The 14594-nt window shown below is 39.3% G+C and overlaps 2 protein-coding genes across 2 annotated transcripts; one reads left to right on the plus strand and one right to left on the minus strand.

The window, feature by feature from the left end:
• Positions 1-1601: 1601 nt before the first annotated feature.
• On the minus strand, positions 1602-7753 carry nudcd3 (NudC domain containing 3). The gene is made up of 6 exons (XM_061068284.1): positions 7415-7753; positions 6457-6743; positions 5477-5609; positions 5243-5386; positions 4963-5151; positions 1602-3795 (listed from the first exon to the last, which is right to left on the minus strand). Exons 1-6 carry the CDS (start codon positions 7610-7612, stop codon positions 3685-3687), a joined length of 1062 nt encoding a protein of 353 aa, XP_060924267.1. The 5' UTR covers positions 7613-7753; the 3' UTR covers positions 1602-3684.
• Positions 7754-8198: 445 nt separating this feature from the next.
• Positions 8199-14035, plus strand: mrps24 (mitochondrial ribosomal protein S24). The gene is made up of 4 exons (XM_061081759.1): positions 8199-8256; positions 9351-9428; positions 12653-12764; positions 13628-14035. The coding sequence occupies exons 1-4, from the start codon at positions 8215-8217 to the stop codon at positions 13909-13911; spliced, it is 516 nt and encodes a 171-aa protein (XP_060937742.1). The 5' UTR covers positions 8199-8214; the 3' UTR covers positions 13912-14035.
• Positions 14036-14594: the final 559 nt, after the last annotated feature.

Below are 14594 nucleotides of genomic sequence, written 5' to 3' on the forward strand. Positions count from 1 at the left end.
GTGGTGCACCACTTTGACGAGGGGTATGTCCCTGGCATATTATACTCACATATACGGCTGCTGTTATAATATGCCTTATAACACGCCATACCAACAAAAAGATGACGCTAAACAAGCTAAAAGGGGAATGACATGCAACGAACCAGGGATGTTAGAGTCCATTAGCCCAAATTAATTTGTGTGTGTATTATGTGTTTTTCTTTACTATTTAATATAAAATATCTCTGGAGAGTATTTCCAGATTTACCATATCAATATTATGTTGCCAACAAGACTTTGGCAAAGTTTACATCAGTGGAACGTAAAGTGTTTTTTATGTGGGACACAAGAGCAATATATATATATATATATATATATATATATATATACACACACACACACACAATACATATACCATACATACAAACACGACTGACACAACACCAGTATATGACTGTGAACCGTGGTATGTGTCTGCACAACAACTGGGAGGTTTATTATTCAACATTATTATTGCATGCAGCTATGAGAATGAAAGTGGAGTTAATGCAACCCTGTTACCTCAAGTAGACTGAACCTCGAGAGTGAGGCATGACAAAAAGGATGAACAACCAAAGTTTTCCTTGGAACTTTTATTTACCACAGCCTGATGTCAGAGTGAAAACCAGTAAATGTGACAGAATTTAAACTTTACAGTTGTGCCGGTGCAGCTCTCCTGCCGCTGGTGGAGACGCCTCATCGCCTGGTTGAAGAGCGGGCAAAGACACTTAAACCCCTGCACAGACCATCAGATCCTTACCCACTGTAGCTGGGACGTTAACTTGCCAGGATAAATAAACTAAATCGGCTTTACTATTGTTTCCTCTTGGACAGGGTCTCCAGGTGAATCTGTGTGCTTCTCTTTGGACCCGACAGCAGAGCATTTTGACATATTCCTACAGGTCCAGCATTTGAAAAGGTGGTGAAGATAAAACATCCGAAGGAAGGATCAACAGTTCTGACAAGTTACATCTTCATGAAGTGTCTCCATTAACTTTTGCAACTGACATTATTTGCAGCACGTTTAGATTAACCAATCTTCCATCATTGTATGGTATTAAGGACATCAATATGCATTATAGAACATGTGCATAAGGTATGCATTGACTGTCTAAAGGGTTTTTAATTTTATTTAAGTTGTAAGGCCTTCAAACATAGATGGAAACTAATCATTTCTGATCAATAAGTAAGTGGCAACTATCTGAACTTTATATTTACAAACATTCAGAGGAGGCCATTTTCAAATGCTGCCTCTAGCATTAATTTGTGGAAATACAAGGTTTTCATTAGGCGACACAGTGTCCCAGGGTTACTTCACTCTGCGATTCGGTCTTTCCGTCATCTACTTTTTCTCCTCCTCTTATTTATCTGGTACATTATCAACTCATCCCTTCAATTTTTCTGAGTGGAACGATGGATGAGAGCTGAGCTGAATTTAGAGATAAAACGCCAGCACTCTGAGGGTTTACACAAAAAAATCATGCTCAAGGGAGAGAACATACACAATTTCTAATTTGTGGGTTTTCATGCCTCCATGCCAGTCCGTCCGTCTGTCCAGTTATTGTGAAAGCATTATATCAAGAAAACCTTGAGGGAATTTATTCAAAATTGTTACAAACATTCACCTCGATTCAACAATGAACTGATTTGATATTAGTAGCCAAAGGTCAAAAGTCACTGTGGCCTCACAAAGTATGTTTTTGATCTCAAGAATTGAACATCTTATGTACACCTCAAGGAAATTTCTTCAAATCTGGAACCCACTTTTACTCAAACTCAAAGACCACCTAATTAGATTTTGTTTTACAAATTTCATCACGGTGACCTAAAAAAACCTTGAGTCTTATCTTAAGAATGCCTTTGCTTCTTTTGTTTTTTCTTTAAATGAAATTTTAAATGTGGCTCGTGCTTGGATAGCGTACCATCTAAAAAGGAAACCCCAGCACTTGAATAACTCCTTCAGACTTATATGGCATGTTAGGAAAAGTCAGTAGGAAAATAAATAAAAATCTCTGCTGGTAACACACAACAATCAAAAACTCCTCTAAGTAACTGACAGAGGATCTAACATGAGGCTCACTAACACCGACAAAGTCAAACTGGCCTCACAAAAAATGTCTCTAGCCTCTTGATCATATCTCAACACTGACTTCAGGGAATTTCTTCAAATTTTGCCCAGGTGTCACTTGTAAAAAAAATACTTATTAGATTTCAGTGGTCAAGGGTCATAGTGACCTTAATCTGGAAACAAAATGTATGAAGACTGAAACTGCACCGATGTTGGGAGTCATACTGTCCCAGGGCAGTTGATCTAGTTTCATGTATCTCTTTGTAATTGTTTTCTTTAATCCAAGTCTCTCTTTACCTAACACTAACCCCTTGGCACTGTTGTCTAAGCAGACATACATTAAAGGGAATCCCTAAGTTTATTATGGAGTAAAAAAACATCTAGTAGTTAATTGCTAATGCTCACCTTTTTCAGAACATCGGTTGTCCAGTTGTAAAAAATGCCTTTGGCTTTTACTTTCCCTCCTTTACTATAACTATCTGTCTTTAAAGCTCTTGTTTTACCATGAAGAGACCTGCCATGGATTTCGTCAAGGTAATCGTCGAGCGACCTCTTAACACTTATTTCTGCTTAACATTTCCCCCCAAATTTTTATAATGAGCCTTTCCACTGGTCATTGCTTATTTTGTTCCTTATTTTAGTTAATCAAGACTCAAACAAGGCAAAAACGCACTGTCTAGCTGAATTCATCACGACTGGCAGACCTCTGCAGCCGTTGATGAGGGCTTATAGGTAGCTATGCCTTCAGGTCAGTATCGAGGATCTGGATCAAAATAAATAACTTGTTAACGTTAACAACCTGGTAAACTAAGGGTTTTCACGAGCAAGTCACTTCCTCCTGCTCACTGCATAGTGAACATATCAGTCTGAAGAGCAGCTCTTCAGTGATCATGTGTTCGAGGATCGATCATGGAAGATTGACCCTACATTGGCTGAACATTCAGAATTAGAATTTCTTTCAAAGTTCATTTTATTTGTGTGTAATCAATGTAAAATATTAATGATGTATAAATATATAAACGGGGCTGAAATGAGGAAATTGGCTGAAATGGAAAAAATAATCTGCCGCAAGACATTCTACTGTAGGTAAACGGACTTCAATTTACTCTTGCTTTATTTTCAATCCCGAAAGAAAACGAGCCTATCAAATGTTCAGATGCAATTAAGAGATTAAAACTACTCCATTCTTCATTATACAGCTTCATCTGATATATTATTATTATCATCCTGATCAGATAGAAGACAGAGGTGGGCTCTCCTCCCATCAGTTTGAGAAGGATGGAAATAATAGTGACTACCAGTTATAATGACAGATGATTCAATGTAGTTTGGGGCAGTGCCATGAGAATAGAAATGGGAAAAAAAAGAATACAGTACCTCAGTAGGGCAGACAAGGCACTGTAGATTGGGCACAGTCAACATAATTATCAGGTTTCGTATAATAAAAAGTCCTCGTCACAATAGGCAGCTTCAGTTCTGCTCTTAGAGTTAAGGACAAACCTCCAACACAGCAGACCAGCAGGTAAATGTCTTTACTACAAGCACTTCTATAAATAAACTAGGATCCAGTTCAAACTTGGCTGATATTTGGCTGTGTCTCAGAACTGCACCGCGTTGGGTGGGATGTCGAACATGGACGGGTCGAAATCCTGCCCTCTGAAGGGAGAGCCTTCAGCGTCCCAGCCCTTCTTCAGCATATCGTGCACTTTCTGAGGAGACACACAGAGATGGGTATGTTGAACAAGTCACCTCTTTATTAAGATAATATAGACCACAGTGCCATCTAGGGGTGAGTCAACTTAACAGTAACTGACTACAAAATAACTTTTCGTCACCATGTCCATCACTTCAATATCATCTCCAATGAAAAGGAAGATAAAATCTGTTTAATAACCCTATGAAACACCATTAAAGGCACTGTGGAGGTTCAGTTGGTTAAAAGGTGGTTTAAAAATACTTTGTTGAATCACATCAATCTCTCTCTTTACATTAAATATTATTTCATCACATCTGCATGGTTGAATGACTTATAATCCAGAAAAATGATTCACACACAGCAGTGCCACCTAACTTTATGTCCCCATGTTTAGCATTTATAAGTGATACATAAACATGTAATAAATGGTTTATAAAGCCACTTACACCCACTAACATCTGGCTTTTGCGTGCAATGGGAATGGATACAATTCGCCATCCACTTCCAGGTCTAATGACTGCAGTAGACAGAGATTTTTAATCGGCTCGAGCTCCATTCAGCAGTGATGGTGTAACAAGACACCCGAGGGAAGTGCTAATTTGGCAAGACAGCGAGCTGAAAGATCGCCTAAGTTTTCTGTGCACCCATCCCGCTGAACACGACGCACCAGGGAGGAAAAACTGAAATTCCTCTACTGGCAGTGGGAAAGGAGTCCATCGCCTATTTAGTGGCATTTAGTGAGATTATAAATATCCACATATAACTGTTAATATTGTTGTAAAAGAGGTTTAACACACTATAATGTAGCTCCAAGCAGATATAAGTGTTTCTGAATGAATCTGTATAGCATCTATCACTTATCCAGGTTATGACTGACACAAACGGTATAAAATACCTAATACTGTAATATCAAATGTGTTTTCATAGAAGAAAATGACAAATACGGTACATTTATTAACACTAGAAATGTACATATATTTGCCTTTAACTCCATTATAGTGTGTTATAAACTACTTACAACGAGTTTGTATATAGCTTTTAGCTCTGTCCTTAAGTGTGGCTTTGAACAACAAAAAAACACTTGATTCCAGACGTGGTTGGACAGCATAGCATAAAACCTAGTTATTTTCAAGCATTGTCTTGGCATAGCCCTCATGTTTGTGTTGAGCTGTGTACTCACCATTTCATGACTCTGTGGCTTGCCCTGCAGCTTCTGATGGTAGTCGAACGTGAGTCTGTCCAACACGGCGTGCTCGTCCTCGTCAACCGATGCCATGGAGCGTTCACGGTTAATTTCGTTGATGTCGATCTCCTTCTCACCTTTCAACACGGCGTTCCACCAAACCTCTGAGGTCTTGTTGAGGGACAGCTGGAAGCCGAGCAAAGTTTAAAGCTGTAAAAGCTGGTCGTTGGAACAAAAAAAGAGGATGGACGTGAACGTGAGGGGCACATTTACTCACGACCACACAGCTCCCAGGTTCCAGGCTCCACAGAGTGTTTTCTACGTTGATCTTGTGCATGAATTCTCCCTCCATCAGCGTTTCCTCCTTGGCTCCGTCCCTCACACACACTCGCATGCTGCTTGTCTGCAGACTAACGCTGACCTACACATGAAAATGAATCAGATTCACCTGCATTAAGTTAACAGAGAACATAATTCCATGGGTGTTGGATGGTTGAATAACTACGTTTACCTGTTTGCCTTTAACAACTGTCTTTGGCACAAACACGCGGACCTCCACGTCAGTGTAGTCCTGAGACCAGCTATAGTTTTCCCTCACGGCCCCGTTGTAACTGTCGGGATCACACTGAAATTTCTCCTGACTCCTGCAATGCAACACACACAAACAGACACACACAATGTTTGAAGCTGCCACCTCTGCTGCTATTTTTCATGAACGTGAGGCCCAAAGTTTCTTATGTCTCCCTAAATTGGCAGGGTACACGGGTGAACTAACTGGAGTATTTACTATCACTTTATGTCAACTATTATTTCTACTCCAATACATTTCAGAGTGAACTATTCTTCTTTTATAAAAAAGACCATGTTTACAGTTAAGCCAATTTCCGTTCCACCGAAGAGACATTTCCTCTCTAAACAACGGTTTAAATGATCTAATATTTCACATACAAACAAAGTCTGAAAAAGCAATTCATACAAATGTGTGTATCAGAACTCTTTTTCCTTCTTTCCACCTTCCACTTATCATCTCATATTTTTCTGGTGATTCCACCTGTAGCAGCTACATTTACATATTGGCAGGTTGGGGTTTTTAGCTTTTTTTTTGACCACTGACTGTAGGAGCAAGGATCCAACTAGGGCCGAAGCAAAATTATATTAAATTAAACATTTTAAGTAAGTTGACAATGACATCACAATAGATCCTGCTTCTGAGGGAAGGTTGTGATTTTAAAGAGAATGACAAAAACCTGATAAACAGCAAAACATTTTACAAACCTGAGGGCAATCAATTATGGTTATCTGCTTGCAGATTCAATATATCAATATCTATTAAACCTTTACCTTATTGTTTAGAGATCCTTTTTATTGACCCCTGCATGTACATTCACTGAGATGTACTAACATTTGATGTCATCTTCAATCAATTGACAAGTCGACAAAGTCAGATTTCATTCACAGACACAAACAAGAAGCTTTGGGGATGTGACTCACTGCTGTGCTGAGTTTGTGCTGGATGCTGCTGCATGGTCTGCCTGGGCGACCGGCTCTGGAGCTGTTGCTTCTGAGGCTGCCGGGGCTGAAACATGTCCGGCATCCAACGGGGAGCTCTCCGTCTGTTCTGCCGTGGCGCTCTGCACCTCGGTCTCCTCCTGAGGCTCAGTGGCGACCTCCAGCTCCTGAACTGATTGAGGAACACAGCGACTCTCCGCTCTCTTCTGCACCTCGCTCAACTGTCTCTCTCGGTCCTGATCTGCCACCTTCCCAAACAGCTTAAATGTCTGAGGAGGAATCACAGATGAATTTGACTATTATCAAACACATCTATATCAGTGACGTTATAGTAAATATTGGTATAATGTTATACGGTTGGGCAGAGGCAGAAACTACATCCTCTAAAATGATCAGAAAGTCAATTAGCAACTTTTTAAAAAGGTCCAGTGTTTGGGGATTTAGGATCGATGAGCAGTTATTGAAGATAATAATGAATGAGCAGGTTCTCCAATTAAATGAAATATGTGTTACTAAAGTACAGTGCTGAAGCACAAAGTCGACATTGCTCTACTTGAGTATTTCCATGTTGTGGGGTAAACAGAGTATGATGTGTTACTGTTGGTTTTGGGGGGGCATATAAAGTAGTTCCAACTTATTTCAACTGCAACACAAAAGGGATTGTTACACATGACTACAACAGTATGAATCTATGAATATGGGCCCTTTTGCATCATGACTACTTTTAGTAAATGTGACTATTTTTATAAAGACTATAACTGAAGTAAAATTGAGAATGAATGAGTTTCATTAATATCATGTTGTGTTTTTACGTTTACTTTTATATTATACAGAGAGTTATACTGCAAATGATATGAGCACAGATTCACAGGCTGTGGATTCTGGCTGCTGGAGGACGTGAGCAGGTGAAAGAGGAAAACATTTGTCTAACAAACTTCACCTTGAGCACCATCTTCTCCGCCACACCGGGGGGGAAGCCCATCTTGTCGCTGGGACCGGACAGCAGGCGATAAAAGTCCGTTTTGCGATACAAAAACCCAAAATAGATCTGAAGAAAGTCCTGGATGTTTCCAACATGCTGCAGGATTCCCAGCAGAGCGTTGTCGTACATCTCCGTCATCTCCAGCGGCGACGCCATCGCGGCTTCCGACGTTTTAATCGATTAGGTGTTTCTACCAACAATGTATGTGGAAAAACAAAAGACGTTAAAGGTTAAAAGGAGAAATAAACAAGTGGCGCGGGTCTGGTCGACGTTTCTTAACGACTGTGTTCCTCCTTCCAGAACAGCAACCACACTTCCGGTTCTGGGTTTTCAGTATAAGTGCACAACCTCTTCAAATACGTACATTTAAGGGGAAAAACGACACAATAGTCCAATAAAACAGTATGATGGGTACAAAAATGTGTATCCTATACTTATACAGTACATAAAATTGTCATAAAAAGTTCAACGAAGGCTACTTTTTCGCTATGCTATTTTATTTTTCCCTTTGAGGTCAGTACATTCCACAAATCGTCCGGTGGAAACAAATACCTAACGTCAGAATAAACAGTTCCAGTTTACAGGAGGAGTTTTTGTGAAAAATAACAATTTTGCTATTTGGACGCTGTTTAAAAAATAATATTTGAACCAAGTTATTAATTTCCACTGAAAATATAACAGCCTAATTATAGAATAAACAAGTTAGCTATCAGGATTAGCTCTTTTTAGCACATCCGGCTAACAAACATTCAGCAAACATGGCGGTGTCCTTGAGCGGCTCAGGCAGCGTGAGGCTCCTGGTAAGGAAACTGTATTTTAATGTGAAATATATTTCTCTGGAACTAAGTAGACATTTTACAAACTGTGGGTAGGTCAGCTGCACATTTCAGTTCATTGTACCTCCACTATCACGAACAGCGTCGGCTTCATGTGTGGCAATATTAACCGAGATTGAATTCACAACATTAAAGGCTTGTAGCCTATGAACTGCTACTTTATACAGTATTATTTGTCTTCTTTTTAACTGCGTCACTAATATTTCCTGTCATGAATTCCTTTATGAACATCATGTAAAAAATCCCAAGAGAATGACATATTTTGTTTTTTTTATACCATCGTTATCAATCATCTCGTGGATTTTACAGCCATTAGATATTAAATAATTGTTGCCACGTTGAAGTCGTTCTCAGAGTAAATTCTTTCTTTATCAATGTGGAGTTTTATTTGATAATAAGATTAGATTAAACGTGTTTAAAACATCTATCTTCACGGTGACTCAGCTCTACACTCTTGCTTTCTTTCTTTTTTTATCACGTTGAAGACATGAGAATGTGTCAAATGACATGCTCCCACAATTATCACCATTTTTTATTGAGATATATAAATTATTTAATAATAAAAAAAAATTAATTGATTATTTCACCATTAAATAAAATAATATTTGAGTCTTTCTTTACCTGAAGTAAAGAAAGACTCGATTTTTATTTCGGTCAGAGAAGCTCTTTACTGAATGATCGTTTTGAAAATAAATTTGACTTTGACTATTTGAATGAGACTGTAAATAAACTGATCATTATAAGCATTATAAAAGTCTGATTAATGGCAGAATAGTTGTATTGGATTGTATTAGATTATATAAATGTCTACACAGTATGTAAACCGTTGTAAACCCTAGAGAGTCTCTTGTAATCCAATGCTCTAAATTCAAGTGTTTTACCTGACTGCACTGTAATGAAAGGTGGTATAATATCCTGCTCATACATATGAGGCATAATTTCTCAAGCTCAATTTATTAAATCCTAGTTTAATCCTATAAACCTGCTGTTGTCAGTCCTCACTGTAGTAACTGCAATGTATTTGTTACTCTCACTGTGATCCCTCTGTTTTTCTACAGGGTGCTTTAACCAGGGCCGGATCATTATTCAGCTCCTCTGGAAGCAGAAGCCTCCATGTTACTTCAGTGTGCTGCAAGGTAAATACTGACATCATTAAAGGCTGCTTTCTTGATAGCTAACACTACTGAGGGTGTGTGTGCGTACGGGTGGGTAAAACTACTCTGATGGCGGGTCACAAGATTGTAGTCAACTGTTGCCACTAACAAAGATTTCACATTGTTTCTTGTTGACGGATAAAATGCCTTCTCATAGTTGGATCTGTTTGTTTGTCGTTCATAAAATGGACAATGCACACACAGCACTGGGGCAGAAAACACATTTCCAGTCACTCTGTCACTTCCAGTCACATGTGGTAACAGCTGATCATATTATTGACTTAGCAAACTGTTTGAAGTTGAATTTGTTTGCGACACATTCTTGCATTGCTCAACTTCTTCTAAGCCACGTGCAACTTTGACAGCTCTGACAGCTACCATGGCACATGATCCAGTGAGAAACAGCAGTTAGCAGCAGTGATGGTGATGCATGAGTCTCTTCACAGACTTGGCTCCACAGACAGAGTACATTAAATGTCAACCAACCTAATATGAAGCACAACATTACCATACAAATTACAGTGTTGTGCAGTTTGCCTGGTTAAAAAGCTCTGACTTTGGTTAATGTATTTAACATTAAGATGTAGTAAAATCAAGCTTATCAATCTGCATCTCTGTCAGCTGTAACTCACTCACAACATGCAACCCTGAATGCAGTTCAAACACAGAATATTCATTAATTTGCTTTAAACACACAGTGACAGAGGAGCTGTCTGATCTTAAAACTGCTGTTTGGTCCTGCAGGTTCAGTGTGAAACCTTCCACAGACTTTATCAAATCCAGAGCTTTGACCAAATTGTCTGAGCTAACAGATATTTCTGCTCTGTGCATCAACAAGTCAGGCTTACTTCTTGAACATTTTCCACCAATATTGTTAAGAGTCACTCAGTTTTTGTCTCAAAGAAAAGAAAAGTGCAGTACCAGAAAAGTTAAAATACTGTGCAGAACCCTCATGTCACATGTGGGGATATATTGTTATATTGAAATTATCATGGGATTTAAACATTGTAATAGACAGCTGTTTGACAACACTTGCTAGAAAAAAAATACACACGGCTCCCCATCACTTGACTAAATGTAAGAGGTGGTCAGAGAGACAGGACGTTTGTCGGGACAGATTCTCCAGTTCATAAACCAGAAATAACTAAGCTGGCAAATTCTGTCCCTATGAGATAGGTAGGCACATGTGAGTCATTTTGCTTTCAGATCAAGGCTCAGCACCCAAATATATTAATTTGCTTTCTCATAGGTTTGCTTGACAAAGGTAATCTTGTACTCTTAAGTAGGGCTGCCACTAACGACTATTTTTCTATCGACTAATCGGACGACTATTTTATCGATTAGTCGATTGATCTAAACGACTAATTTTCCTCCAAAAAAATCAAATTGACCATTCATTTCAGTTAATTTTATTTTGACAACAACAAACTGTATGTCATCGTATAATGCAGCACAAAACAAAATGTAAAGAAAGGCTCAAATATTAAAGTGCAAAACTGTAGGTTTAAACTAGCAACTCCAACGTGATAAAAATAAATAAAAAAGAGGGCATATAAGTTAAGTCAGCAGTGCAACTCAAAAAGATATCAAAGTTTCTATTTAACCCCTTATCAAAATAAAAAAGTTAGCTCTGCATATTAAACAAAGTGCAACATTTTTAAAGTATAAGAAACAATGGTGTCCAGCACAAAATCAAACTCAAACGTCAGTTAGACATGTGTGTTGTAATGTAACAATGTCAGCATGTCCACATGTTCGGGACTCAGTCTAGCGGCCCCCCCCCCCCGCGCGAACGGAGGCTTCCCCCCGCGGGCGCCGTAGCTGAGGTGACGCGAGTAGGACCCGACCCGCGCCGGGCCGCCGTCCGCACCTGCGACGGACACCGGCCCGCGGTCCAAGAGAGAGGAAGCCCCCGCACCAGCGACGCCGTGAGGCGCCCCCCCCCCAAAAAAAACAACAACTTGAGGCGGGCCGCACACCGAGCCTCCGGCTGCGTGGAGGGGAGGGCGCCGGGGCGACTGCTCCCCCAACCGCGGCATGCATAGTCTATGGCGGCATGTGCCCAGCGGTTTAAAAAAAAATGCGTCGACGCATTTTATACGCGTCGACGCATTTTCAGCGTCGACGTAATCGATTACGTCGACGAATCGCGGCAGCCCTACTCTTAAGCTACTTGGGGCCTGAACTACTAAGATCCCAAATAAAAAGTGCTAAATTGCGCATTCTAACACATTGCGAATTTAGTTGGAGGGCTTTTTGCAGGTGATCTACGAAAAATGATTGTGTAAATGATAACAGGTGCAAACATGGTAGAGGCAGTAGTATTTAAATGAGTGTTTTGGTGCGTTACTGGTGTGATGGATATTTGACCTGGTGAGACATCTGAAATAAATAGATTCGAGAATAATGGTCTTTTAAGAGGATTTTATTCCTTGCCAAGCAGGTCAGACAGTCATACAGTGTGAGATTAGCATTCTGCAAAGGGAATGACAAAGAAGCAGTTGTAGGCGTGTGCCTTTTATGCAGATGCAGTGAAGAAACGTGTGTGTGTGAAGAGTTAAACTATGTGTGTTGTGTGTGTGTGTGAACTGAGTAAATAGTTAAATCCCAGGAGATTAGACACAAACACATGCTGAAGGCCTCCTGGCCAAGCCAAGACACAGGCTGAAGGCCTCTTCAAGGTCTTGGTTGGGGAGACGAGCACAGTCACATTTGTGGCTCTGATGTCATCTTAACAGTTTCACAAGCAGAAATAGTATGCATAAGAAAGATAATACAACTGTGGTGTAATGGTAACATTTTCCATTACACGGGTTTCCTCCATGGAGCATTACAGAGAGCAGAGTGACTGCAAGCGCAAAGCGAAATGTAATGCCATGGAATTGGAGGTGTTCATGGAAGAGGCAAACAAACATGTTGTGGAGCTACAGCAAAGAAATATTTCTATAAGTCAAGGAAATGTGGGAGAGTGTCTGCGACAAAGCAAATGCTGTGGGTAAAACAAGCGGAACAGTCGATGAAATTAGGAGAAGATGGCAGAACATAAGAAGAAAAACAAAAAAAACGTTAGTACATCAGCTTGCATACTTTTTTGCGAGTGAAATAAAGTTTGCACTCATTTTTAGCACGCAAACCTTTCATAGATCATGGCCTTGGACTGTTGTGTTACCTGACATTTTAACTCTTTCCTTTCGCTTTATCTTCAGAATCGAGCTGCCCGTATCCGAGTGGGGAAAGGAGACAAACCTTTGACCTATGAGCAAGCACTTCACCCTCATCACATTGGTCATCGCAAGGGATGGCTGTCGCAGCATACCAGTAAGTATGACCAAGCTTGTTAGTGAGCAATATAAAGCATCGTTATGTAGGAAGAATGGTGCCTCTTTCATTCCGTCTCCATGCTTCCAATGGCTGATTTTACACTATGTAACTCATGTTGAGAATTATCAAGCTCAGCAAGACTTAGAAGTTGTTAAAAAGCTGAATTTGTCTGAAACGTTTTAAATATAAAGGTTTCTAAATGGAGTTTTCTTGATAAGTATAGCAATAGAATCCCCAAGTTCGAGAAACCAGGTACTTTATGAATTTTACACAGTTCAGTGAGTCAGAGCTTCGGTCAAAAGATGTATCGGTTTATTTTTGTTTAGAAAATATATATGAAAAGCATCATGCATAACCTGGGCATAATGAAATCATCATAATGTCATGACATCATACATTCAATATGAATATCAATTATTTTTAGAACTATATAAGCTTTACATCATATCTATTGTACTGCAGGAGGCAGAGATACCTGAAGTAGTATTTGTGTACTAGATGTTTTTTAGACTTTCGACCTAATTGTACCTTGAGGGAAATTTGTTTTCACAGTTATATTAGCACAGCCAACACAAAAGGACACATTATGCACGTGACTTCATCACATAAGGGGAAATAATTCTAAGTCATAATAGTTCCAAACAATATAAGCATTAGAGTTTTTTGTCTCTGTATTATTTGCAGAGATTTATTGATCTTTGACAAAACACTTTGTTTTACTATAAAAATGCTATGTGGAAATCATCCTATATACGCATGATGATACATCACAGTAACTGTTACTACATGTGTAGTATAGTAATGTAATGTACTGTATGATACTTTATGCCTCAGGACAACTCTCCTTTCCTTTCTGCCAGGTAACCTCAAAGGAGAAGAGGGAGCAGCTGAACGTTCTGTAGAGGATGTGTTCGTAAGGAGGTTCATATTTGGGACCTTCCACGGCTGCCTGGCAAATGAGATTGTGATCAAAAGACGCGGCAACTTGCTCATCGTGTGCGCTTTAATGCTACAGAAGCTCCCGCCGCAGAAGTTCTACTTCTTAATTGGCTACACAGAGTCACTACTGTCGCACTTTTACAAATGTCCCGTCAAACTAGAGATTCAGACCCTGCAGGAGAAAGCTGTGTACAAGTACCTCTGATGAATCTGCTTTAAAACAATATATAAATGTATGATTGTGTTCCCTTCTCCATTCCCGTTGAATGAGTGTGGCCACCCGTTTCCTGTTTTCCCCATTTCAATTAAAGCTTCAAAATGAAAGAAAAGTGTTTGAGTATCATTAAACATTATGCTTGGAATTATAACAATCTAAAGTCAATCATTTATTTCCATGACATATCACTGGTTTGCTGTGTTGCCAAATTGTTGTGTTTTGACCCTCAGTCACCGTGCATGGTCAGTGAAGGGCAGTACAGATACAAATAATGAATAAAATGTAATGGTCAGTAGTTTGTTGCTGCATGGAAAAACTAGGATTGCTGATTATTTGTAACAATTCATTCTCTTTAAGTGAAATTTCCTAACCAAAATGTTTCACATCTTAAACATGCAATGCTCAATCAACTCCCTTAATATAGCACGTTGCATTTTTTTCATTCTTGTACATTAACATTATGAGATTATATTTTATTTAGTTCTAGTGTAGTTCTACAAGTATCTTATCAACCAAAACTTCAACCAGGGGCCCATGGTGGTAGCTGCTGCATAAACAGTAATCACAATTTAGTAAAACATAATAGAATTTATAATCGCGGAAAAATACACTTTAAAAACTTTACTTACATTTGACAGCATTATTACATTAATATAAATGAAAACATGTGT

The sequence above is a fragment of the Limanda limanda genome, chromosome 1, assembly GCF_963576545.1.
Source record: "Limanda limanda chromosome 1, fLimLim1.1, whole genome shotgun sequence".
Taxonomy (NCBI): Eukaryota; Metazoa; Chordata; class Actinopteri; order Pleuronectiformes; family Pleuronectidae; genus Limanda; species Limanda limanda.